Source organism: Prionailurus bengalensis, chromosome E2 (assembly GCF_016509475.1).
Source record: "Prionailurus bengalensis isolate Pbe53 chromosome E2, Fcat_Pben_1.1_paternal_pri, whole genome shotgun sequence".
In the NCBI taxonomy this organism is placed as follows: domain Eukaryota; kingdom Metazoa; phylum Chordata; class Mammalia; order Carnivora; family Felidae; genus Prionailurus; species Prionailurus bengalensis.
Genome location: NC_057352.1, coordinates 15034004 through 15061144, shown reverse-complemented (window position 1 = coordinate 15061144; position 27141 = coordinate 15034004). Strand labels below are relative to the sequence as shown.

Below are 27141 nucleotides of genomic sequence, written 5' to 3'. Positions count from 1 at the left end.
CCACACTATTAAATTCAAACACGAATTCCCGGTTGGAAGTGCCGTCCAGAAGGGGAGTAACCATCCTTCCTCTTTGACCCTCCCAAGATGTCGACTCCATGCTCTATATTGAGCCGGATCTGCCACTTTCAAGATGGCGTCCTGGAAGTGCGTCGCCGGGGGACTAGCCCCGGAAATCTCGCGTTAAGCGAGGTCGACGCGTAGGTTCTCGCGAGAGGGCACATCAGTCCCAGCCAGGCGTCGTGTGAACAGCTGCTGGTACCGAAGGTTGAGGTGGAACCGGAGCGGTGAGGGGTGGGTAGGACGCCGTGGTGGCAGGACCGGGGGTCGCCGGGGCATAGGGAGGCTTTAGAGACCGGATTCCGGGACACGGAAGGTGTAGCAGATAGCTTAAGGGGTAGCCTTTCGGGTTCACCCTTGCCAGAACCAGGCTGCCGGAAGTGCGCTGAGGGATTTTTTTTTTCTCTCCGGGAACCGGCGGGGAAACCGAGGCAGGGGTGGGGCTGCTGTTGGGGGGACGCACTGAGGCCGTCTTTTCCTGCAAGAGCAGAAGATGTCGGACAGTGAGGACAGCAACTTCTCCGAGGAGGAGGACAGCGAGCGCAGCAGTGACGGCGAGGAGGCCGAGGTGTGTGGCTGGGACGTTGTGGGGAGGCATTGAGCCTGGGGACAGGACCGGGACAGAAAGGCCGCTGTGGGAGCTCGGAGGGTATCAGAACGAGCTCTGGCCTCTGGGAGCCTCCAGATTGTTGGTAGTGACAGAGAAGTAGGTAAGCCTAAGTCAAGCAGAAGGACAGGTGCGAGAGGCCAGGAATGCTCCAAATACAGTGAAATAACATGTGATGTGTTTAATTTTTTAAATGTTTATTCATTTTTAAGAGAGAGAGCGAGCATGAGCTAGGGAGGGGCAGAAAGAGGGAGATACACAATCTGAAGCAGGCGCAGCTCCGGGCTGTCAGCACAGAGCCTGACGCGGGGCTCAAACTCATGAACCATCGGATCATGACATGCGCTGAAATCAGAGGCTTAACCGACTGAGCAAACCAGGAGCCTCACAGGTGATGTGTTTAAAGGACCTGGCATGTAGGAAGCACCCACTGTTAGCTTTTATTTTGGAGTATGCACGGTCATTTCAGAAATATATTTTTAGTGCCTACTGTGTACTAGGCACACTTTTTTGCCCTTGGGCTGCACTAGTAAAACATTTTGAAAGTCTTTGCCCCTGTGAACATAAACAAACGTGACTGATGTGTGTATCATTTAGTAAAGCAGAAAGTACTTTGGAGAAGAGCAGGGAAGGGGAATAGGGAGCCTTGGGTCAGTTTTAAATAGGGTGAGCCTGGGGCGCCTGGGTGGCTCAGTCGGTTAAGTGGCCGACTTCGGCTCAGGTCATGATCTCGCGGTCCGTGAGTTCGAGCCCCGCATCAGGCTCTGTGCTGACAGCTCAGAGCTTGGAGCCTGTTTCGGATTCTGTGTCTCCCTCTCTCTGACCCTCCCCTGTTCATGCTCTGTCTCTCTCTGTCTCAAAAATAAATAAACGTTAGAAAAAATAAAAAATAAAATAAAAAAAATAAATAGGGTGAGCTTGAGAGAGTGATATTTGAAAAAAGACGTGTTGGAGGTGAGAAAGTGAGTCATGTGTGGAAGAAAAGTGTTCCAGTAAGGGGGGAACAGCAAGTGCCAAGTTGGGAGCATGTCTGCGTGTTCAAAAAGTAACAAGGAGTCAAGTTTGGCTGGATCAGAGTGAGCGCCACAAGAAAGTGACGGGAGCCAGATCATATAGGATCTTGAAGCCTCTGGTGAGGAATTTGTCCTGATTGAGTGTGACAGAGCCTTGAGGTTTTGAGCAAAGAAGGGATGTGATCTGATGCTTTAAAAGGATCACTGTTTCAGGAATCAAATAAACATTTCCTGGGACATAACTGACTTTAAATAGTCTCCTTTTAGCTATTTTCCTTGTCTGTTTATTTCTAACTTATTTATTGAGCAAATGAATGTTTGAGCATCTACAACTTTGTTCCAGGTTCTTCCTAGGTGTTGGAGAGAATAGAACAAGGCAAATTTTTGCTTTCAGGGAGTTTACACTTAGTAGGCAACAGTTACAAACTAACAGAGATGACTGGATGATTATAGATGTCTCCTTTAACCTACAGAAACATAGATCAGTTTTTTTAAAGGTAGTTGCCAACACTTGCAAGGGCGATTTCATGTAAAAGTCATGATTTTTCTGCTTTTCTGGGAAAATTAGAGGAGCCAGCAAGCAGCTCTTTGCTCAAGAGGTGGCAGCCTGCTTTAAAATGGGGGAATTTTCTCCAATTCCTGGGATATATCAGTTGCCATTTATCATGATGCCTGCCTGGTGGCAGAAGATTTAGGTAAAAGGAAGTTTTCCTTTACTTGTGTCCTAGGAAACATCAGGTAGATGGAGAGTGCCGTGGGTTTCCTTTGAGCTGCCCCATTTATTTTTGTTCTCTGCTTGCCCTCGGTAGGCATTTGATTGTCAATCCTTGTGCCCTGTGGGCAGTCCTCAGCTTCCAGTGAAGAGTTGGAAGAGTCAGGAAGCCATGGTGGGGGTGAGGCAAGTGGGAGGATGCTAGGAAGGGTTTTTGCTTCGAGCAGCAGTACTGGGTTCTTGGTCTCCCTGACTCATGGCTTCAAGGCACTTTGCTTGTAGTTAAAGCCTGGTGGTAATGAGGCCAGGATCCCTGGGTCCTTTTCCTGGCTGAGACGTCTGGTTTGCTCTGTGCAAATCTCACTTCCCCAACACCACACCAGGCTCTTGACTCACCTGCTCACTTGTCTCCCGTCACTAGATGAGGCAGGAGGGCAGTGAGAGGCCAGCTAGAGATAGGACTGGATAGGCTTTTTGGATAGCCAAAGGTTAGCATGGTCCTTGAAGGACCAGGTCCTGTGGATAGAAGGTTGGGATGGCAGATGATGAGCCACTGTTGGGGGAATCAGCGGTTTCCCCATTCTCAGCCACAGTAACCTGGCCATTCATTCATTCATTCATTCAGCAAGTGTTCCTGTCAGGCTGGGATCACAGGCTCCTTCATGGAGCTCTCTGTCCTGGAGGGGAGATAGTTTTATAAACCAGCGGTTACTTCAGGGGATGCTGAGGACAGACAGTGTAAGAGCACGTTCCGGCCCCAAGATAACACAAATAGTAATGGGAGCTCTTTTCCTCAGGGATCAGGGAGCCAGGTTTGGAAAGAAGGCTTTGCTGGGACTGAGCCAGGGGAATGAAGACAGGGTTCCTTGAAATCAGGCTACTCAGAGTCGTTTGAGTTGTTAAAAGGCGGGACATTGTGGATGAGTCAGGAGTATGTACTAAACAAATGTTTAAGTTGTCTTCCGTTTCCATCCCTGAACTGGGTAACGTTGGGGACCCAGCAATGCCTGAGATAGCCTGAGAGAGCTCACAGTGGTCGGGGCTGTGATGGAGGAAGCTCAGAGGATGTGCCTGACTTTGCTGGGGTAGGGGGTAGGCATGACTTCCTAGAAGGGGGAGTATTTTGATTGAAGTATGAGTGAGAGGCAAAAGAACGTTTGTTTGTTTTTTTTTTTTTTTTTGGCAGAGGACCAGCACAGATGATACTAGCACTGAGAGAGCATGGAACGAGTGGTTCAGTGTGGCTGGGACCTAGCACTTGGGAGGGGGAGCCCGAAGAGGCAGGATAAGAAGGAGAGGCAGTAGCAGAGTGTGTGCTTCTAGTCTAAGCTGTTAAGCAGCTGGTTCTTTACCTGGGGGCAGTGGAGAACCCTGGCCCTGTTTTAAGCAGGGGACCAAATGATCAGTTTCATATTTTAGATCATAATTTTTTAATGTTTTTATTTATTTTTGAGAGGTGGGGAGGGGCAGAGAGAGAGGGAGACACAGAATCCGAAGCAGGCTCCAGGCTCTGAGCTGTCAGCACAGAGCCCGACACGGGGCTCAAACTTGTGAACTGTGCGATCATGACCTGAGCCGAAGTCAGACGCTTAACCAACTGAGCCACCCAGGCGCCCCTGTTTTGCTTTTATCTTTATGGTTACTTTTTACTTGTAACAAGCTAACTTTAAAAATGTTTTTGTTTCTGAAATATTGCAAAGTTTGGAAAAGTTTCTTTGTTAAGCTAAATAAAAACATGAGTGAATTTATTTTTTTTTAATTTTTTCAACGTTTATTTATTTTTGGGACAGAGAGAGACAGAGCATGAACGGGGGAGGGGCAGAGAGAGAGGGAGACACAGAATCGGAAACAGGCTCCAGGCTCTGAGCCATCGGCCCAGAGCCCGATGCGGGCCTCGAACTCACGGACTGCGAGACCGTGACCTGGCCGAAGTCGGAGGCTTAGCCGACTGCGCCACCCAGGCGCCCCCCCCTTTTTTTTTTTTTTTTTTTAATTTTTTTCAACGTAAAACATGAGTGAATTTAAAATACCAGATAAACAGGTTGAACTGATGTGAACTGGGCAAGAAGACATGTAGTTAGTGCGGAAAAGATTGAAGTTTGGGGAACACTGTTTTGTCTGGGTCATTCCTTTTGTGACTGGTTTGGAGGCCAAGAGACCAGAAAGGAGGCTGGGCAAGGGGCTAGGTTTTAGAGGGCAGTGATCTGGCCTAGGCTGGGGCTGTAGGGATGGGGGAGAAGGGACAGCTTGGAGGGACAATGTTCCAAAAGCAGAAATGTCAAGAGTTTGGTGCCTGATGAGAGCTAGAGGGAGCCAGCACAGGTCTAGGGGAAGACGTTGAGATCAGTGTGGGACACGGTGGGTGTGAAGGGTTCAGAAGACATCTAAGGGAGGCATCTGTGGAGGCTGCTGACATATGGGGGGCCTCTAGTTCTGGAAGAAAGTGGGGAGCTGGAGACAGATGAGGTATCACCTGCAGAGACAGGAACTGGGACTGGAAGGTAAAGTGGCCCCGTGGGAGAGTGTATGCAGGGAGAAGCAGAGCGGGCCCCTGGCTGAACCCTGCGGACTGAAGCCAGCACTTGAGGGGTGAGAGAGGAAGAGGGGCCTGCAGAGGGCCAGCCAGAGAAGTTGGAGAAAAGCTGGGAGAATGTGATGTGACAGATACCAAGGGAAGAGCATTTCTTTAGGGAGGGAGTAGGCAGTGGTGTGAAGTGTCTCGTAGGTAACAACTGAAGATTGTCCTCGGAATTAGCAACAAGAGGCAGGCGATGACCTTGGGGAGCAGTGTAGACTGGAACCGGAGATCTAGGAATCATAGTCACGGAGATGCCCACCAGCTGAGGGAGTGGATGAGGCGGCCTGGGGAGTTGTAGAGTGGAAAGAGACGAGGGCCAAGGACCGACCTCATGGAGCTAAAACATTTACGGGCCAGGTGGAGGCTAGCAAGGAGGTCTAGTGGAGCAGGGAGTCTGGGTCAGCTCCCAGGTATTGGTTGACGGGGTGGCAGTGCTATCACTGAGGTAGGATGGCTCCCAGAGAGGCTGGGGTGGAAGGGAGGGTATGCAGAGCAGAGGGGCTTATGACTAGCCAGCCAGAATTAAGGTCAGATTTGGGGTTGGGGAGCTTGGTAGCTGGATTTTGCGGTACCGAACCCTGGTGCCCCAACCTTTTGTAACCCTGCAGGTAGAAGAAGAGCGGCGGAGTGTAGCAGGCAGCGAGAAGGAGGAAGAGCCCGAGGAAGAAGAGGAGGAGGAAGAGGAGGAAGAATATGATGAGGAAGAGGAAGAGGAAGATGATGACAGGCCTCCCAAGAAACCCCGCCATGGCGGCTTCATTCTGGACGAGGCTGGTATGTCACAGGGCTGGCAGGTGCTGAGCGTTGGCCGGACTTGTACCTTCGGTTCTATTTCTTGAATGAGTTTTTCCAAAAGGTTTTTCTTTTGGTAAATGTCGAACACACACGGTAGTAGGATAGTGTGTGGAGCCTCCATGTCCCGTCACCTCGTGTCAACACTTAACACCTTAGTACCGATCGTTTTGCTTCTTCCTCTTCATTCCTGCCCACTATTGGATGATGTGGCAAATCCCAAATATATGATTTTACCCCCAAATATTTCTTTATATATTCCCCAAACATCAATCCTTTTAAAACAGTCACAGTATTATTCTTTAAAAAACTGAAGTCTGTGCTTCTCGTGGGAAGCTGAGACGACCTCGATGTAGGCAAGACAGGGTGGTGGAGGCCAACAGGCCTGGGTCCCTTGTGGCCTGGCTCTGCTCTCTTCTCCATGTGACCCTGGGTGAGTTGCTGTTTGGTTTCTCAAAGAAAGTTTCCTGAGCAACGTATGGCACTTAAGTGCTCATGCTGTCATCGTCCTCATCCTTGAAATACCCGTTTGTTTCCCAATGGCTGCATAGTATTTTTTCCATAATCTGTTTTATGTAACCAATCTCTTGTTGGACGTTGGAGTTTGCGTTTTTCATTATTACAAGCAGCACTGCTGGGAACACTCTCATACGTGTTTAGACTCAGACACAAGGTATTGCCTAGACCAGGGGTTCTTAACCTTTTTTGTGCTGTGGCTTCTTTGGTGTCTGGTGAAGTCTGTGGGCCCCTTCTTAGAATTGTGTTCTGAAATGCTCAAGGAAAAAATACATAGGATTCCAGAGAGAACAATTATACTGACATACGGTACCTAAATACTCAAAGAACATGTGTGTTTCGTTAGGAATGCGCTGAAATAAGATTTAGCGGAGGGTCTGATAAGAATCTAATTTTGAAGTAGCAATGAGTGCAAATGATATTTTGAGATATCTTCAGCTGTATAACGTGCCATGAAAATATCAGAGTTCACTAACATTGCCGTGATTTGTTTCCATTGTTCGTAATTGATGTAAATACTTCCAGTTAGAGGTTAGTGAAAATGAAGATGTAATATTTTTAAGTTTTTTTATTTTGAGGGAGAGAGAGAAAGAAGGATGAGTGGGGGAGGGGCAGAGAGAGGGGGACAGAGGATCCAAAGTGGGCTCTGAGCTGTCAGCACAGAGCCTGACGTGGGGCTCAAACTCATGAACCGTGAGATCATGACCTGAGCCAAAGTTGGACGCTTAACCAACTGAGCCACCCAGGTGCCCCGAAGATGTGGTATTTTATCTGACATGGGCCCTGAAGATTTTTTATGTGGCAAATCTGTATGGGTCATATTACTGGGCAAAGGGAATGTATGTGATTTGAAAGCCTTTTGATGTCTGTGGCCGAATACTGGTCTCTGAAAAGATCATACCAGATACTCCCTCCAGCCATACTCAACAGTGCCTGTTCCCCACGTGCATGTAAGGGAGAGCTACTTGGAATGCCATCCTCCCTTTCTTAGGATCCTCTTACCTGAGGGAAAACCAGGGAGCAGAGGGGCAGGAAATGCTCAGAACACTCCTGTTCTTGGAGAGCTTTGGGCCTTTTCCTAACAGCTGAGGGAAGCGAGTCCTTTCTTAGAGAAAAGATCTTAGGTAGCAGAAGTGCCCAGATCAAGAGAATGGATAACATGCCGTGTGACCTGGACGTGGACTGCTCGGGACAGCCATGTGTTTTCTGGGGTGTCATTGGGCACTGCCTGTGGGAAGGCTATGTGGCAGGGCCCATTGATATTTAACATGCAGGGACCCTTTGATCCAGCAGTTCTTTTTTAGGAGTTCATCTGACAGTTAAACTCGAATAGGTGCATAAAGATATGAGGCCAAAGATAGTTGCTGCAGTCCTGTTTGCAGTTGTAAGTGTTCGGTGATCTAAATGTCTGTTGATGGTAATAGCCTGGTAAAATGAGTTATGAGGCAGATAGTCGGATAATAGTAAATGAAGCATGTGCTGCTATGAAAGAGTTCCAAGGTAGTATCATTGCTTAGAAAAAGTGGAAAGTACAGAACAGTGTGCTAAAAAGTTGCATTGGGAAAAAAAAATGGGGCAGGTAATGGGGGTGTTATATGCATTTCTTCTTTAAGTACAGGTTTTTTCTAGACAAGAAACTGGTCATAGAGTTGCCTTTGGTAAAGGGGACTGAGCTAGGGTTAGAAATGGGAGGGAGACTTACCTGTACCCATACATCCTCTGAACACTTTGCGTTTTTCATCACGTACAGATACCACTTTTCAGTTTTTAGTGTAACATTGGCTGCATACAAAAGAGGATATGTAATGTAGTGAAGAGATTAGATGCATGGACCCCGAAGTCAGATTGTTTCTCAGGTACTAGCTGAGAGTCTGGGCCAGTGAAGTCACCTCTCTGGGCCTCAGAGCCCTCACTGTAAATCAGAACGGTGGTGTTACCTCCTTCAGGGTCACCAGGAGGATTAATGAGGAATCTGTGGCAAGAATTCACAACAGAGCAGGGCATACAGTACACTCGGTAAGCAATAGTGTTATAAACCGAAGGGAACAATAAACAAAACCAACAGATCACGAATTGTGTCTTTAATGGGGCTCTGGCTGTCTCGGTTGGTTGAGCGTCCGACTTCAGCTTAGTTCGTGATCTCGCTGTTCACGAGTTGGGGCCCCACATCCGGCTCTGTGCTGACAGCTCAGGGCCTGGAGCCTGCTTTGGATTCTGTGTCTCCCTCTCTCTCTGCCCCTTCCCCGCTCATACTGTGTGTGTCTCTCTCAAAAATAAATAAATGTTAAAAAAATTTTTTTAAACTATATATTGGTTTTGGTAGTTTGGAGGGAACTTTTCTGCTTGCTTAATTTGATCTGATTTTTTTTCTTTTGAGAGAGAGAGTGTGTGAACGTGTGCGAGTGAGTACGAGGGAAGGGCAAAGAGAGGGAGAGAAAAATCCCAGCATAGAGCCTGACACGGGGCTCGAACCCACGAACTGTGAGATCATGACCTAAGCCAAAATCAAGAGTTGGATGCTTAACCGACTGAGCCACCCAGCACCCCATCTGATTTTTTTTTTTTAAGTTTATTTTTTATTTTTACGCCCAGCATGGGAATTGAACTCATGACTCCAAGATCAGGAGTTACGTGTTCTACTCACTGAGCCAGCCAGGCGCCCCTGATCTGATTTTTGAAATCGGCTCCTGGATGGGGTTAGGGGAGGGATGGCTTTTAGAGCCAGGTGGCAGCGAAGCTGCAACGGAGACTCGATCCTGCGGCTTGGAGCAGCTCCAGGGCAGCAGGTGAGAGCCTCACCTGTCTAGCCCTGAGTCCTGATCTGCAGGGTGGATATTCGTAGTGCCTGTCCCCCCAGAGATGTTTCCTGGGAACCACTGTCGTGAAGTCACCTTTGCTGCAGCTGCCTCCCTGACCACGTGGCTTTCTTGTTGCAGATGTGGACGATGAGTATGAGGATGAGGACCAGTGGGAGGACGGAGCAGAGGACATTTTAGAGAAAGGTGTGTGTGGGCCCCACCTCTGCAAGCCCACTTTGGGGTCTTGGGTCTTGAGAGCCCATCCCCAACCCCCATGCCCTGCACCACCCCAACTCCCACCCTCCTCACCTCGCTTCTTTCTGTCGTTGCCAGAGAGACCAGCTCTGTACCCTTTTCCTTTTAGGCCCATGAGTTGGGGGGTGGGGGTTGTGGGTGGTGGGTGTTGTGGGAAGAGGACTCTGGGGTCCCAGGGCCCCCGTGAATCCCTTATGGGGGTTGTAGGGTGGGTGGGCTCTGTCCCAAGATAACCCCCCACTTCCTGGGCCAGTGCCCCCACTTCCCTGTTATTTTCCGTTTTGTGCGCCTCATACATTTCGGCTTCTCCCCCAACCACCTGGTGCCTGGCCTTTACTTTTGATTTTCAACCTTCCTGTGTCCCTCCCTTCCCCTTCCCCCAACCCATTGGTTGATTTCGCTGCTATAATTTGGCTCATACTTTGTCTGCCCTCGCCCACCACCACCACCACCACCACCACCACCACCACCACCTCCTCTTCCTCCAAGTAGAAGAGATTGAAGGTAAGAATCTGAAAACTGTGATTTCCCGACCTTCCTCCCATATCCTGACATCTCCTTCCTGCCCACAGTACCCTCCTTCCACCCCTGACCCCTGTCTGGCCCTGGGGGCTCTGACTCATACAGGGTCCAGAGTTCAGGGGGTTCTGAGGCCAGGTATCCAGCCGTCGGCCTGGGGAAGTGTGTGTGTTTATGTATGCGTGTGAGCGTTGTGGCAGCAGGGATAAGTGGTGGGGGGTGGAGTTCAAGGCATACTTAACGGCTGTGAGATGGGGAACGGCTGGATGTCCCCACCTGTTGGACCCTGTCCCCAAGTCTTCTTCATGAGAAGCAAGATGCTGAGCAGGACAGAGTAGAGGGTGAGGGTTGGGGGTTCCTCAGTGAGGTATCTCCTGCCCCAGGGCCCAGCTCCGGCCCTCTCAGCCCCCATCACTTCCTCCACGCCCTTGCCCTTCACCTCCCCTTACTTACCCCATCTGCTCATTTTTTCGCAGCCTCCAACATCGATAATGTCGTCCTGGATGAAGACCGTTCTGGGGCTCGCCGCCTACAAAACCTCTGGAGGTAAGCAGCGGGGGGTAGGGGTGGGTGAGAGGGTGAGACTGGCTTCCAGGGGGGGACTTGGGAGCAAGTCAGCCCACCCTCCTTTCATTCATGTTTACTTTCCCCTTCACACCCCAGGGACCAGCGAGAGGAAGAACTGGGCGAGTACTACATGAAGAAATATGCCAAGTCGTCTGTGGGAGAGACGTAAGGGCATGGGGTGGGGGCAGGTGGTCCCTTCTCGGGAAGGGTCAGGCTTCTGACAGAGCATCACCCCTCCTTCCCAATTGCTGTCCTCTCTCCAGGGTGTATGGAGGATCTGATGAGCTCTCTGATGACATCACTCAGCAGCAGCTGCTTCCGGGAGTCAAGTAAGGGGGTTGGGATGGACGGGCTGAGATGGGGGAATCTTGTATTGGGGTGATGTGCCTATGCAGACACAGAGTGGTGGATAGTGGGAACAGGTGGCATGTTGGCGCTTGCCCTCTTCTGCTTCTGGAAGGAGGGATGGAGGAGGAGAGGGTGTGGAGGGAGAGCAAGAAAGATGGGTGTGGGGATTCGGGTCTTTCGTGATGAGGCCGTTTCCCTGAAGGGTTTCCTTTTCTTCTCCTATCTAGGGATCCAAATCTGTGGACTGTCAAATGTAAGGTGTGTGCTCCAGGATGCAGGGGAATGGGGGAAATGACCTTGTCAAGGAGAGCTCCCAGCTTTCTGTCCTGGGTCTCCTTGGCATATCAGTCTCTTAGTCCTGTCTCTGCTTCTTCATCCCCCGGCCCCTGGCCCCTCCTCACTCCTCCGTCACTTAATTCACTGTCTCCCACCTTTGTCTTTCTTACCATCCATTCCTCTTTCTCTGTATCTGTCCATCTTTTTTGTTCCTCTCTCTCTTCCATTTTATCTTTCTTGCCTGATTACTCTGCATTGCTGTTGTCTTCTGTCCCCTTATCTGTCCTTCACCTTGTCATCTCCATCTGAAGTCTGTCTCTCTTCCAGATTGGGGAGGAACGGGCCACGGCCATTTCCTTGATGCGCAAGTTCATTGCCTACCAGTTCACAGACACGGTAAGTCAGATAGGCAGGCACCTGGGAAATGAGATACAGAGCAAAAGCCCAGAGGGAGGGACAGTATAGGTTCAAGGGTACCAGGTGCTCCTTACGGTCAACAGCATTGTCCGTTACGTGAGCTGCTTTAGCTAGAAAACAACCACTCCCTGGATTGAAGCATTCTTCTGTGCCTGACAGAGGTATTGTCTTCGTTCTTTCTGCATTCCTGACAGGGTTCAGCAGCCCCCTGTAGCCCTCCAGAAGTCAGCCTTTAGCTTCCTTTTTTGTTTGTTTTAAACATCTTTTTTTTTTTTTTTTTTTTATAATGTTTATGGGGGGGGGGGAGGGGAAGTGGGGGAGGGGCCCAGAGAGAGAAAGAGACATAGAATCTGAAGCAGGCTCCAGGCTCTGAGCTGTCAGCACAGAGCCTGAAGCAGGGCTTGAACTCACAGACCATGTGATCATGACCTGAGTGGAAGTCGGACGCTTAACCGACTGAGCCACCCAGGCACCCCAGCCTTTAGCTTCCTGAACCTTTTCTGCCTGAGTGAGTTTTGCCTGTTCACCAGCCCTGTTGGGCAGCTGTCCCCTTTTTACTGTTTGGGAGGAGTCCTGGGATAGGATAGTGTGGCTGAGTGTGTCAGGGGACAGGCCTGTCAGGGGGAGAATTCCTTCCTTCCCTCTTCTGTGCAGTTTTCACCCATCTGCTGAACTCTTCCCGTGGTCAGGTGTCTGCACTGGGAGATGCTGAGGATACAGCAGTGACTATGCCAGGGCTGGTCCTGTCCCTTCAGGGCTCACTCACAGCACACAAAGCATGAAGGTGCTGCTTTAAGTTCACAGATCTTTCTTGGGGCACCTGGGTAGGCTCAGTGGGTTAAGCGGCTGACTTCTGCTCAGGTCATGATCTCACATTTCGTGAGATTGAGCCCCACGTCAGGCTCTGTGCTGACAGCTCAGAGCCTGGAGCCTGCTTCCGATTCTGTGTCTCCTCTCTCTGATCCTCCTCCCCGTTTGTCTCTCTTAAAAATAAACATTAAGTTCACAGATATTTCTTTAGACAGCTGGAGTTTGAATCTTGTCCCTGCTGCTTCCTACCTCTCTGACCTTGTTCAGGCTGCTTCCCCTTTCTGGGTGCCTTGCTTGCTCCTCAGCATTGCTAGGATTAAGTAGCTTTGGACATGTCCAGCTTTCATCTGGGACCTGGCCTGCAGCTTGTGTTCAGTAAATATAGTTATTGTCAGAGGCATAATTGTCAGTTTTGGAACAAGGGCAAACCCAGTGAAGGGTATGCTCAAAATTCATGAAACATGGGGCTACGGCTAACTCTGTGCTAGCCGGTAATGTTCTTACTTAATATAGTCCGTGTCAGGCTGAGTACATTGCTTGTACCTGCTGAAGCAGTGGGTGTATGTCAGTGGGCCCAAGTGGACAGTTGGATTTGCAGATCATTTCAAGTGTACTCAGACCTCAGTCATGTGTCCTGGGCAAAATTCTGGTGATCACTTGAGTTATGACTGATTATTATTTTTAATGACCAGAACAGTACATGTGTATTGTAGAAGCCCAAATCTCCGTCCCTAAGTCCCAGTTTTCAGAAGGAATTCTTGTTGGTTTATGTCTTTCCAGATCATCGTCTGCACGTTGAAAACTTTGCCCTGTTTTTAAAACAAAATGGTGTTACGCCGTACATGTGTTATTCTGCAGTGAGCTTTTTGCCAAGATCTTAATTTTCTTTCCATGCCCACTAAATATAAGATTGTTTCCATTTTTTGGTATCACAGGCAATGCTGAAACAAATGAGTAGTTTTTTTTTTTTTAACTGAGATATAACTCACATAACATAAAATTCAAGGTCATGGTGTATGATCCTTCTGATATGTTGCTGGATCCAGTTCAACTATTTAATTGGAGATACTGTACTTACATCTGTGTTCATAAGCAATATTGAACTGTAGTTTCTTAAAGATGTCTTTTTAGTGTCAGGTTAATACTGGATCTACAGAATGAGATGGAAAATGTTACCTCCTCTTCTAAAAAGAGTTTGTGAAGGATCAGTGTTATTAAAATGTTGGATAGTGAGGTGCCTGGGTGGTTCAGTCGGTTAAGCATCAACTCAGGTCTTGATATCAGCGTTGTGAGTTCAAGGCCCATGTTGGGCTCCGTGCTGGGTGTAAGATGTTGGGTAGAATTCACCAGTGAGACTGTCCAGTCCTGACACTGTGTGGGGGGGGTGGCGGGTATTTTTCCATCACTAATTCAATATCTTCTTGTAGTTCTATTCAGATGTTGTATTTCTTTTTGAGTCAGTTTTGGTAGTTTCTGTTTTTCTACGGGAAACGTTCATTTCTTTGAGGTGATCTTATCTGTCGGTGCGCACTTATTTGTAGTATTGTTTTGTAACCCTGTAAGATTGGTAGCAATGTCCTTTCTTTTTGAGTCTTTAGCAACTTGAGTCTTTTGTCTTTTTCTGGGTCAGTCTGGCTATAGGTTTGTCAAATTTGTTAATCTTTGCAAAGAACGAGCTTTTGTTTTGATGGACTTCTCTATTCTCCCTCTTTTACTTGTTTCCATTCTGATCTTTATTATTTCTTTCCTTCTGCTTGTTTTGTGTGTAGTTTTCTTTCCTTTTCTAGTTTCTTCTGTCGGGTTTTGCCTCGTGTACCTTGAGGTCCTGTTGTTACATTCATATATGTCTGTAATTCTGACATCTTGAATGATTGACCCTTTTAGCATTCTAGGATGCCCTTGTTTGTCTCCAGTGACAGGTTTTGTCTTATAGCGCGTTCTGTTTGCTTTTAGTGTAATTGTTCCATTTCTCTTCACTCTTGTTGCTTTTTTTTTTTTTTTAATTTTTTTTTTCAACGTTTGTTTATTTTTGGGACAGAGAGAGACAGAGCATGAACGGGGGAGGGGCAGAGAGAGAGGGAGACACAGAATCGGAAACAGGCTCCAGGCTCTGAGCCATCAGCCCAGAGCCCGACGCGGGGCTCGAACTCACGGACCACGAGATCGTGACCTGGCCGAAGTCGGACGCTTCACCGACTGCGCCACCCAGGCGCCCTCTTGTTGCTTTTTACACATAGTGTGTGTTGGCTACCTGTCTGTGTCACTACACAGAGATTCATTCCTTTTTAAGCGGTACACTATATTTCACAGAACATTTGTGACACAACAAATCCCTTTTGGGGGCATTTAAAAATTTGCCGTCTTGTTTTTTTGCTGTAATCAATAACCCTGCAGTGGACATCCTTATCCCTGGGGTCGTTGCACACACTGTGGGATGAATTCCTAGAAGAGAGAGCACTGTAGTGGCGGCCATCAACATTAGTAGCAGTCGCGTCTCACTGTTTCCCTCTGCTGGCGTGGCCCCACAGCCCCTGCAGATTAAGTCAGTGGTGGCACCAGAGCACGTGAAGGGCTACATCTACGTGGAGGCCTATAAGCAGACGCACGTGAAGCAGGCCATCGAGGGCGTGGGCAACCTGCGGCTTGGCTACTGGAACCAGCAGATGGTGCCCATCAAGGAAATGACAGATGTGCTCAAAGTCGTAAAGGAGGTGGCCAACCTGAAGCCAAAGTCCTGGGTCCGCCTCAAGAGGGGCATCTATAAGGACGACATCGCCCAGGTGCCGGGGGTGGGGATATGGCAGGGTGGCTGAGGGGCCAGGGCCTGTGTTCACGCCCCTGCTCCCCTGTTCTGTCCTCCTCCCTTTTCCTTTTGTCATTCCCAGCCCTTTCCTAGTGCAGAGGGCAGATTAGGTGATGCAGAGCCTAGATTTTGTTGGGAGCACACATCCAGGGGAATGGACGACCATCTCCTGTGAGAGTTCAAAACACACTGAGTAAAGATCTGAAGGCGGTGAGCAAGGGGGCTTTGTGGAAATCTTGGGGAAGAGTGTTGCAGCGGAAGGAACAGCATGTGAACAGGGCTGCCCTGGCTGAAGCAGAGTGTGTGAGGGTGAGAGTGGCCGGGAGTGGGCTCAGGGAGGGGACTGCACCTGTGGCCTGTCGTAAGGCTTTGGCTTCTTCCGGAGTGAGGTGGAGGGACACGGTGTAATGTGGATTTTAATAGGATTACTCTGGGAGCTTCATCAAGGATAGACTCCTCGTTCTCAAGCAGGGACAGTGTGGTCCCTTTTCTTGGTTCTGTCAACTGAGGGGAGAGTTGCTCTAGCATCTAGTGGATAGAGGCCGGGGATGCTGCTAGCACCCTACAGTGTAGGGGACAGCCCCCCACAACAAAGAAGGACCTGGCTGCCAAACCCCAGACTGGACCGGATGGGGCTACAGAGACCAGCGAGGGGACTGTGCCACCATAGTCCTGGGTTGCCCAGGGTTGTAGGAGAGAGGAGGGGGAAGAGGTCAGAGGGGGGACGAGGGGTTTAGAAGGCAGAGCCCATGGGAGTTGCTAACACACCGGAGATGAGCGGAAGAGTAGGGAGGGAGTCCAGAACAATTGCCAGTTCGTGTGCCAGACCAGAAGGAATGATGGAGTGGGAGAAGGCTGGCAGGGAGCAGGTGTGGGGGGGGGGTGACTAAGGTTAGTTGTGGTTGCACTAGGTTTGAGGGGCCTTTTAGACATCCGAGGAGAGATGGACAGTCTGCTTCGGGGTTGAGGGGAAACAGGACAGAACTTGGGGGATTGTCATCAGTGTGATTTCTTTCCCATCACCCCCTGTCCCTGCCATCTCCATGCCCTTCCTGTGTCTGGGGTTAGAGAGGGAGGGCCAGGGCCCTCCTGACCACCCCCATCTCCTCAGGTGGATTATGTGGAGCCCAGCCAAAACACCATCTCCTTGAAGATGATCCCACGCATCGACTATGACCGCATCAAGGCCCGTATGAGCTTGGTACGAGGGGGCATGCCGTTGCTCACGGGTGGGCGGATGCCTGATCCTTGCGGGTGGCTGGGCCCTCCTCCTTCACCCTTCCCACCCGTGCCACCTTTCCTCCACAGAAAGACTGGTTTGCCAAAAGGAAGAAGTTTAAGCGACCTCCACAGAGGCTGTTTGATGCTGAGAAGATCAGGTGCATGTCCTTGGGGACTGGCTGGGCTGGGTCCCCACAGCTGTGATGTAGAGTGCCTTCTGCAGGTTCCCCCCATAGGAGTGGGTCCCCCGACCCATCCATGGTCTACTTTATGAGTAGTTAGCCTGCCAGCAGTGCCTCAGCCAAGTTACTTAACATCCCTGGACCTCTGTTTCCTGGGCTGTAAAGAACAACACCTGTCTGCTGGGACTGTAGGGAGAATCAAATGACTTAATAAGTGTGTGGACCCAGAATAGCACTTGACTCCTAGTAAGTGTGATTAGTGGTATCACACGCTGAAATGGGAGTTTTCGACATGTCAGGCCTTACAAGGTCTCTTTCACTGATTTTCTGGCGCCTGGGCACCTGAGGTGGGAGTACAGAGCCCTTCCCATTAGGATGTGTCCCTCGCCCTCCCCAGCTGGAGGGAGCTCTGGAGCTCTGCCCAGTGACCCCAGCATTTCAGGGCTAGCCAGAGGGCTCCTGATGGGAAAGGCAGGAGAGGAGGGGAAGAAACAAGAGGTGCAGTGACCCTTTGCCACTGGTCCTGTTCTGGAACCCACTGTGAGCCGCCAGCCTGTTTTCAGTTCTGTTAAAGGGGGATTACAGAACTCCTTTTGAGCTGCATCCCAGGACTTGGCTAATACTTCGCATGCCTAGATTGGACCCGCTTCTCCCACTGCTGTCCACTTGACGGGACCTCCTTTTACTGAGTGCCCTGACCCGGCCTGTAGAGCTCGTTTGGGCCTCCACCAAACTCAGCACTTGAGTGAGAAGAGGATTGAGTGAGTGGCAGGGGGAGCTCAGCCTGCTCCCCTGTGCTCCCTTTTTGGGAGTGGGGTGGGCTTTCCCTCCTCTCTCTAGAAGCGTGGGCAGGGACAGAGTGTCCTCCTGCCCCACAGGCAGGGCCAGTAGAGTTAAGGCACGGGTTTGGGAGTCCCACCACCCCCCACATTTGAGTCCTGACTCAGACCACTCTCCCTGGGAGATGTGCCCTATGCGAGCCTCACTCCCTCACTTCGCTAGGAAACATAGGTCACATTAGTGATGTCCTAGGCTTTGGGGAGGAGTTGTGGAGGTGTGTGGCCAGGCCAGGTGGCTCCGTGCATGTGAAGGTTTGGCATGGTTCAATACTTTGTCCAGCTAGTGTTCACCGAGCGCCTCCGGGGTGCGAGATGCTCGCTGCTCTAGGGGACATAGCAGTGAGTGAAAAACTGCTCTTTGGGAGTTGCCATTGGTCAGGGAGACGGATCAAACGGTGGCTCATTTTCAGAGGGTGATGTGGGCTGTGGCGAACAATAAAGCAGGGGAGAGAGCAGCAGAGTGCAGGGAGGAGCCTTTCAGCTTGGGATGGGTTGCTCGGCCAGCAGGGCGCGGCGGAACGGGACGGGTCAGTCGTCCTGTGATCCTCTTCCCCCCTCACCAGCAGAGGACCCTGAGATTCACTGAGACTCTCTTCTTCATCCCCCATCTAATCTTCTCTTTCCCCCAAAATCCCAGGTCCCTGGGCGGCGATGTTGCCTCTGATGGTGACTTCCTCATCTTCGAGGGGAACCGTTACAGCCGGAAGGGCTTTCTGTTCAAGAGCTTTGCCATGTCTGCTGTGGTGAGGGTCCTGGAGGGCCTCTTGCTTATGACGGTGGGGAGCAGGGAGGCCAAGCTTTCTCTCCCTCCTTCAGTCCAGGCCCCAGAGTGGTGGGTTATCTGGATCTGTGCTGGATTGCCTTCCAAGTCACGAGTATCCCCAGGGCAGTCAGTCTACCTCTCCAGCCAGTTCAGCTGGACTGTGACGCTGACCTTTCTCCTCTCTCCTTGTCTCAGATCACGGAGGGTGTGAAGCCCACACTCTCTGAGCTGGAGAAGTTTGAGGACCAGCCAGAGGGCATTGACCTTGAGGTGGTGACTGAGAGCACAGGTATTTGGTCCCTGTCAGTAACTCAGGCCAAAGAAGAGGGGATGGCTCTTGGCAGGCAGCTCCCAAGTCAGCCCTGCATCTGTCGCTGTAGGGAAGGAGCGGGAACACAACTTCCAGCCTGGGGACAATGTGGAGGTGTGTGAGGGCGAGCTCATCAACCTGCAGGGCAAGATCCTCAGCGTGGATGGCAACAAGATTACCATCATGCCCAAGCACGAGGACCTCAAGGTGGGTGCCGTACTGCCCATACCTGTGGATAATCTAAGATGGCTGCCTGGTTTTCGTTTGCTTTAAGGGCGTGTACGTCTGTCTGAGGGTTTGTCCAGGCTACCATGATGTGTCTGGGGTGAGGCTGTCTCCAGCTAGTCTGAGGAAGAGTGTCTAGTCTGGCATTCTACGTCTTGGGGACAGGCTTTGTGTGTGTGGAGTAAAGGGGTATCCTGACTAATACCTTGAGTCTGAGGTCAACTGTCTCCAGGGCAGGTGGCCTAAAGAATCTGTGGTTGGGTGGTGTGAGCCTGGGTGGGTTTTGGCAGAAGTCTTTTCTGAGGACATGAGTGGCTTCTGGAGATGGGGAAGCAGGTGGGTTGTGGTGGCTTCCCTTCCCCTGCTCAGTGTCCCCACACCCAATCCCCAGGACATGTTGGAGTTCCCGGCCCAGGAACTTCGGAAGTACTTTAAGATGGGGGACCACGTGAAGGTGATTGCTGGCCGATTTGAGGGTGACACAGGCCTCATTGTGCGAGTGGAGGAGAACTTTGTTATTCTGTTCTCTGACCTCACCATGCATGAGGTAGGTGGTGGGGGGGAGGGGAGGAGGGGTGGAGCACGCCAGAACAGAGACCCAGGCCGATGAGCCACCAGGACCCTGCTTCACCTGTTTTCCATTTCCCACAGCTGAAGGTGCTCCCCCGGGACCTGCAGCTCTGCTCAGAGACGGCATCGGGTGTGGATGTGGGGGGCCAGCATGAATGGGGGGAGCTGGTGCAGCTAGACCCCCAGACCGTGGGTGTCATTGTGCGGCTGGAGCGGGAGACCTTCCAGGTGTGTGTGTGGCGGGGCTTTCGTGTAGGGGTCTTCCTCTCCCTCGAGCTCCTCATCCTGGGAGGTGGCTAAGAACCCAGACTGCTCTGGGTGGCAGGTCTGGCTCTGTGAGCCATGGTTGGCTGTGTGGTGTTGGACAAGTGACCTATTGTTTACCCTCTCTGTGCCTATTTTGTATCCTCTAAAATGGAGATAATGGTAGCATCTACTTTAATAATTGTGATTGAAGCCCTGAGATCAAATATGTAGATCCAGGTGCTTATTCAGGGGCTGGGTGCTGCGGGTGCCCTCCTCGCCTTCACCCCTACCTGGTGATGGGAGAGTCAGAGCCTAATGCTTAGGACCCTGGACTCTGGAATTATATCTTGGCCCTGTTATTCCATGCTGTGTGACCCTGGGCTAGTGACTTGCCCTCTCTGGGCCTGAGATTCCCTTTGTGTAAAATGGGAATCATGACAGCATTCATCTCAGAGGGAAGTTTTGAGGCTTCAGTGAAATCTTGTGTGAAGAATTTAGCATGGAGCCTGGCACAGAGTGATGGGTAGACATCAGCTATTATGTTAATACCTACTCTACCCATTCCTCAGGTTCCTCAGTCAGGATGGAGTCTCCTCCTGAAGGGTGTTTTGGAATGATTGGGAACATTTTTGTTTGATCCAGTGCCTACAGGGTGGTGCCCTGAGACTGCGTGCCCCGGGGCCGGGGAGTCTAGACTTCTGCAGAGCTTGGGACAACCTCCCACAAGGAAGGATCGTCCCACTTTAGGAAAGTCCTGCTCCACGTCACCCCTTTCTACTCTCCCCCTCAGCATCCCTCCCCTCCCTCCATAGGTACTGAACATGTATGGGAAGGTGGTGACTGTCAGGCACCAGGCTGTGACCCGGAAGAAGGACAACCGCTTTGCCGTGGCCCTGGACTCAGAACAGAATAACATCCACGTGAAAGACATCGTGAAGGTCATTGACGGCCCCCACTCAGTGAGTATAAGCTCCTGCCCATCGGCCACGCCTGAAATTGCTGGGGTGCGGCATGGCCACAAGAGTGATCATCCTTTCCTCATCCAGGGCCGGGAGGGCGAAATTCGCCATCTCTTCCGCAGCTTCGCCTTCCTGCATTGCAAGAAACTGGTGGAGAATGGGGGCATGTTTGTCTGCAAGACCCGCCACCTCGTCCTGGCAGGGGGCTCGAAGGTGAGGTGGGTGTGGTGGCGCCCTGGCTCAGCTCCCCAGCCTTCCCTGGCCCTGGGAGCGACAACAGTGGGCTCGTGGAGGATTAGGATGGCAGATGTCCGTGTCGGGTCCTTGGCAGAGTTTCTTGGCATTCAGAGCTTTTCACCAAATCATTCATCCACTTGGTTTTATTGTGCACCTGTTGGGTCTCTGACACTGGAGATACGACAGCGAGCAAGATGCAAATTTCTGTCCTAGAGCTGCTAGAAGACAGACAGATAAATACGTACGTACACAGTACGGTGTGAAGTGACACTATGAAAAAAGGCACTATGAAAAAAAGTAAAACAGGACTGGGAAATAGAGAATAATGGGAGCTGCTGATTTAGATGGAGAAGGTTAAGGAAAGGTTTCCTTGAGGTGACACTTGAGCAGAGACCTGAATGAAGGAACGCAGAGCTATGTGACTAGCTCAAGGGAACAGCAGACGCAGAGGTCCTAGGACTTGTAGGAAAGCTGTATAGAACCACGTATCAGAAGGGAAATCGGGCCCGGGATCTGGGTAGCTGGGACCAGGAGGTGATTTCCTTATGGTCCTGAAGGTGGGGGTCATGAATTCTCCCAGCTATGCAGGGTTATAAAGTCCTGGCCAGGGGAGGACCAGGCCTCTTGATTGACAGGCCCACAGTGGTGTTGGGGTGACAGTTTTCTCAAAGGGAAATGGAGGCATTGTCACCAGAAGGAGAGAGGGATAGCTGCTAGGCCAGTTCAGGCAGGAACTGTTCCCAAATGGAGGCAGGCAGTGGCATGGGGGCCAGGAGCCGGTCCTCCAGGCCCTGCCTGCTGATTGACTTCCCGTCCCTTTCCTAGCCCCGAGATGTGACCAACTTCACAGTGGGTGGCTTTGCCCCTATGAGTCCCCGGATCAGCAGCCCCATGCACCCCAGCGCTGGAGGTGAGGGGAAGTTGGGCGGGGATGTGTCTGGGGGATGGAGGAGGGAGGTTATTCAGCCCATACTTCCTGAGTGCCTGCTCGGCTGGCCTGGCCCTGATGTGGCTCTGAGCCCATGAAGACCAGGACCCTCCCCTGTCACTGCTCCTGGTGGCAGCCCGCAGTGGTCACAGCTGTGCCCGAGCTCTGGTGCAGGCCACCCAGAGGAAACTTCTAAACCAGTGTGGGTGTGTGGGGGAGTCAAGCAGGTGAAGAAGGGGCTTGAGGTTGCTCTGTCTGTGGACGCAGCATGTGAGGGGAGGGCATGGCCCTGGGGACTGGTGATCTTCTCCTTTCTCCCCAGGTCAGCGTGGTGGCTTTGGCAGCCCCGGTGGCGGCAGCGGTGGCATGAGCAGGGGCCGAGGGCGGAGAGACAACGAACTCATAGGCCAGACTGTGCGCATCTCCCAAGGGCCCTACAAAGGTGAGCTTTGAGGCCATTTGGAGGCCTGGGGAGGGGCATGGTAGAGAACCCTACCCAGCCTGACCTCCTGCCTCCTCACCAGGCTACATCGGTGTGGTGAAGGATGCCACGGAGTCCACGGCCCGCGTGGAGCTGCACTCCACCTGCCAGACCATCTCTGTGGACCGTCAGCGGCTCACTACGGTGTACGGGCTGGGCCGGGGCAGGAGGGGGGTTGTTCGGTGGTGAGAGGGTCCTTCTCACCCATCTAGTTCTCTGTGTCCACAGGGGCTCACGGCGCCCAGGTGGCATGACCTCAACCTATGGGCGGACACCCATGTATGGCTCCCAGACGCCCATGTATGGCTCTGGCTCCCGCACACCCATGTATGGCTCTCAGACACCTCTCCAGGATGGTGAGTGTGCCCAGGGGACAGGGATGAGGGGCGATGTGGGGGAGCTGCAGATAGGACAGAGCTGACAGACAGACACACCTCTCCTACTCTCCCATTTCAGGCAGCCGTACCCCGCATTACGGTTCCCAGACACCCTTGCATGACGGCAGCCGCACTCCTGCTCAGAGTGGTGCTTGGGACCCCAACAACCCTAACACGCCATCACGGTGAGAACTGGGGTGGAGGACAGGGTTCCCTGAGTGCATGTATGGGTGGTTATGCTGGGTGTCTGTGGGATAGTGGGGTCTGTGTGGCCCTCCCTGAATTCTCTGCTCCTAGCCCCAGGCTGGTCACGTGCCAAGGGCAGGTGGGGCTGGGCTGGCGATAGAATGGTCTCTCCAGTCCCCACGATAGTAGTAGGCTGTGGTTAAGACCTGGGCTTGGAGAGGCGCTTGGGTGACTCAAGTTTGGCATCTGATAGTTGATTTCAGTTCAGGTCATGATCTCACAGTTGTGAAATTGAGCCCTGAGTCAGGCTCAGTGGGGAACCTGCTTGGGATTCTCTCTCTTTCCCTCCCTGCTCCCGTGTGTGTGTGTGTGGGGGGGGGGGGGGGGCGGGAAGCGGTGCACGCATGCACGCTCTCTCAAGATAAACTTAAAAAAAAAAAAAAGAAAGAAAAGACCTGGGCTCAGAGACAGATTTTTGTGATCTAGGTCATATGACAAGTGTGTGACCTTGGGCAGGCAGCCTCATCTCTGCCTCCCAGTCTCAACTGTGAAATGGAGGTCTCTGATGGGGCTGTTGTGAGGTGTTCAGTGTAGCTCGGGAAGCATTTGTTAACGTTGTTGTGATTACCACAGAGTTGTTCTTAACAGACTTCTCTGTCCAACAGGGCTGAGGAAGAATATGAGTATGCTTTCGACGACGAGCCCACCCCGTCCCCACAGGCCTATGGGGGCACCCCCAACCCCCAGACACCTGGCTATCCCGATCCCTCATCCCCACAGGTCAACCCGCAGTACAACCCACAGACGCCAGGGACTCCAGCCATGTGAGTCCACTGTGGCCAGCCCTGATCAACCCTTGCCCAGACCTTCTCCACTGCCACTACCTTCTCCTCTTCTCCATCATCCCCAGCAAGTGTTCCTTTCTGTCTTTGACTCTGCAGGTACAACACAGACCAGTTCTCCCCCTATGCCGCCCCCTCCCCTCAAGGCTCCTACCAGCCCAGCCCCAGCCCCCAAAGCTACCACCAGGTGGCGCCAAGCCCAGCGGGCTACCAGAACACCCATTCTCCAGCCAGCTACCACCCCACACCCTCCCCCATGGCCTATCAGGTATTGGTGAGCTTGCATGCCCTTAAGGGCGGTGGGCTAGAATGGGCCTTGGGTCTATAGGGACAGCCAAGCTTGATGACGTGTTTCCAACAACACTCTCTTTCACTTACAGGCCAGCCCCAGCCCGAGTCCTGTTGGCTACAGTCCGATGACACCTGGAGCCCCCTCCCCTGGTGGCTATAACCCGCACACACCAGGCTCAGGAATTGAGCAGAACTCTAGCGACTGGGTAACCACTGACATCCAGGTGAAGGTGCGGGACACCTACCTGGATACACAGGTGGTGGGGCAGACAGGAGTCATCCGCAGCGTCACGGTAAGTGGAGCCCAGGCTGGTGGGTGGGCAGGCATCCTCTCCTTTGGGGTCCCCAGTCTCTGTTGTTACTGGTTTTTTTTCTTTTTAACCATCTAACCACATTTTCCAGTGCCTGTGTGTACCCGGAAAAGCAGGTACAGAAGGTGTGGCCTGTAGGCTCCACAAGGCGGGGGTTTCTGCCTGTCCTGTGCATGGCTGGGGCCCCTGGCCTGGAGCAGTGACTGGTACCCAGGAGCTGGTTACATTTTAATATACTCCTCTGAGATCAGTTCAGTGACATGGACTGAGCGCTCCTCTGTGCCAGGCTTCAACTTAGTGCCGGGCACCACTACCCTTAGTGCTCCCCCTGCTCCAGCATTACCAGCCTCTCTGTTCTTCACGGTCACCAAGTTCCCTCCAGCCTCTGGACCTTTGCTCATCGCTTTCCTTTTTCTAGGATTCTCTTCCTTCCATCCTTTGTCTAGTAAACTGCTATTCATCCTTCAGGGAAACACCTAAGCTGTCTCAGATCTGTCTCTTGTAAGCCCATGTAACTTTTTTTCATGTTACCTACCTGGTGCCTAAAAGCTTAAAGTTTATTCTGGTGTGATCCTTTGATTACTAAGCCTGTATTTCCTTCCTAAGTAGCCCTAGTCCCTAGATGAGGGACCAGCACCTTGTTGGCCTTCTAGTAAACATTACTTGAAAATACCAGAGACCAAAACAGCTCCAGGCCCTGCCTTCACAGATCTCACATTCTAGTGAAGGAGGCAGACATGTCCCCAGACAGGAATAGCCTGAGTGGCCAGAGCTGGGGTACAGGAAGTCCCAAGGGCAAGAGGAGCTCTGGGAACCTAGAGGAGGCATCTTACTCAACTTTGGAGGAGGGTTCAGGGGGGTGCTTCCTGGAGAAGGAGGTATCTGCACCAAGTTCTGAAGAATGAATAGGAGTAAGCCAAGAGAAATGGTTGGGGAAAGGGTTAAGTGTGTTCCAGAAAGAGGGGACTTGCAAAGGCCTGGGGGTGAGGAAAAGGCTGGCACATCTGGGGAGATGAAGTATGTTCATTGTGGCTGGAACACAGAGAGCCAGGGGGGAAGGTGAGTGACAAGGCAAGAGAAGTGGCTGGGCCAGGTCACATGGCCGCCTAGGGAACTTGGACTGTGTCCTAAGGAATCTGAGCAGGCAGGGCAGGGCGGTGGTGGCATCAGGTCTGTGGTTTGGGATTAATTCACTACGTTGCTCTAGCAGGGATGGATTAAGGTGGGGAGACTGGGGGCTGGGAGCCTAGGGGAGGTCAGGCTTCACTATAAGGCTGTAGGGAAGAGAGAGGGGGAGGTGGCAGAGACTCTCTGGAGGGCAGTGAACACACCTCAGAGATGGAGAGTTTCAGTGAAAGAGCTGGCCAACCTGAGGTCAGAGCTCTGGCCGGGGCCTGGGGGCTGTGGGGCCATCCCTCAGATCTGGGCAAGCCTCGGAGGAGGAGCAAGTGTGAGAAAGATGATGAGGCCCACTTGGGACATGAAGGGTCAGGTGTCTGAGCAGCGGTCTCTCTTTTGGCCTAAGTTGGCTTCATTCTAATGTTTCCCATGCTGATCTGATCACCCTGCCCCCACACACCACAGGCCCAGGAACTAGGCCCAGCTTTTGGCCTTTCCTGCCCCTGTGTCACCTTGGGAAGGTGATTTTTTAGAATGAGCCCTGAGCCTATGGTCCTTGAGTGTGGGCATCAGTTCTATATCAGAAACAGGCCAGGCTGACCAGGCTGTCCCTACCCACAGGGCGGCATGTGCTCTGTGTACCTGAAGGACAGCGAGAAGGTTGTCAGCATCTCCAGTGAGCACCTGGAGCCCATCACCCCCACCAAGAACAACAAGGTAAGGGGGGCCAAGGGGACGTGGGAGCCTTGGGCTGCTGACACAGACCCTGACCCTGTGCCCCTCCTCCCAGGTGAAGGTGATCCTGGGTGAGGATCGGGAAGCCACAGGCGTCCTGTTGAGCATCGATGGTGAGGATGGCATCGTCCGCATGGATCTTGATGAGCAGCTCAAGATCCTCAACCTCCGCTTCCTGGGGAAGCTCCTGGAGGCCTAAGGAACGCAGGGCGGGTAGACTTTGGCAGATTATCTGGCAGATGGAGAGTGTCCTCTTTCCTCCTCTGGCCCTTGGCTCTGACAGGTCTGGGCCAGGTTTGGGGCCTGGACCAGGGCTAATCTGATTGTTCAGGATTTCCTTTATTTTCCTTTCTGGGTTCCTATTTCCCTCCCTGATGTTCATGGGAATCAGAGTAGAGTCTGGGGGAGGGTCCCCACCTTCTTGTACCCTCCCTTCCCCAGCTTGCTTTTGTGTTAAGGTCTTTCAATAAAAAGCTGTTTGGTCAAAAGTGTGTGTGTCTGTGTTTTCTAAGCTGGGGTCATTTGCAGACCCCACCTACTTCCTGGGCAAATAACTGGATGATACCTAAGCCTCCAATTCCCCATCTGGAAAATGATGCTGTCTATTCCAGACGGAGGGTCCTCGGGATGAATGTATGAGAAGACACGAGATTATTAGAACAGAGCCTGCCACGTGATTAGTCACGTTGTACTGTTGCTCGAGTTATGTTAAGTGAAAATCTGTAAACCGCCTGGAAAACCTCAATTCCTCCTGTGGTGCGGGATACAGCTGCTGATGGTCCTTTCTCTTGAGCCCACAGAGCAATGACCCCAGAATTGCTGTGGCTTGTCTGGTGGCTTGGGGGTGGAGAGGGAGAGAGAGAAGGGGGCTTGGTACCTTGACCTTCCTTCACCTTCATTTGATACGTCCTTTTTGTAATAAATGTGTTATGAAATGTATTCTAAAATGTTACCCACGTTCAAAAAGGTCTTAGGACACCCTGAACGCCCATGTCCCCAGCACCCAGCTTCGGGAACAGTATGTACCAGATAGGACCCACTTTAAGCAGCAGCCCCAGACCATTCCCCTCCAAAGGTGACCATGATCCTGAATTCCAAATCTTTTTGCCTTTGTACTTTTACTACCTTAGTATTTATCCCTAAACGTTACAAGGTCGTTCTGCACATTTTTAAAGCTTACATAAGCAGTATTAGACTTTTTCCCCTCGTTTTAAAGAGATTTTTAAAAATTTTATTTTTGAGAAAGCA

General features: G+C 51.7%; 1 protein-coding gene across 3 annotated transcripts; it reads left to right on the top strand.

Annotated features, from left to right (window-relative positions):
• Positions 1 to 159: 159 nt before the first annotated feature.
• Positions 160 to 26381, top strand: SUPT5H (SPT5 homolog, DSIF elongation factor subunit). 3 transcript variants are annotated; one of them, XM_043598931.1, is made up of 30 exons: positions 160 to 294; positions 551 to 628; positions 5579 to 5744; positions 9215 to 9280; positions 9824 to 9835; positions 10327 to 10396; positions 10514 to 10582; positions 10681 to 10746; positions 10993 to 11023; positions 11369 to 11437; positions 14797 to 15048; positions 16183 to 16272; positions 16380 to 16450; positions 17951 to 18056; positions 18272 to 18365; positions 18457 to 18593; positions 19003 to 19158; positions 19263 to 19409; positions 20240 to 20386; positions 20474 to 20599; positions 21449 to 21533; positions 21874 to 21993; positions 22076 to 22178; positions 22261 to 22388; positions 22489 to 22594; positions 23261 to 23419; positions 23537 to 23705; positions 23818 to 24021; positions 25780 to 25875; positions 25949 to 26381. In XM_043598931.1, exons 2-30 carry the CDS (start codon positions 554 to 556, stop codon positions 26090 to 26092), a joined length of 3264 nt encoding a protein of 1087 aa, XP_043454866.1. In that variant the 5' UTR covers positions 160 to 294; positions 551 to 553; the 3' UTR covers positions 26093 to 26381. The 3 variants fall into 3 exon arrangements, with proteins under 3 accessions (XP_043454866.1, XP_043454868.1, XP_043454867.1); XM_043598932.1 differs by having other exon boundaries at positions 193 to 287; XM_043598933.1 differs by lacking the exon at positions 9824 to 9835.
• The last annotated feature ends 760 nt before the right edge of the window (positions 26382 to 27141 follow it).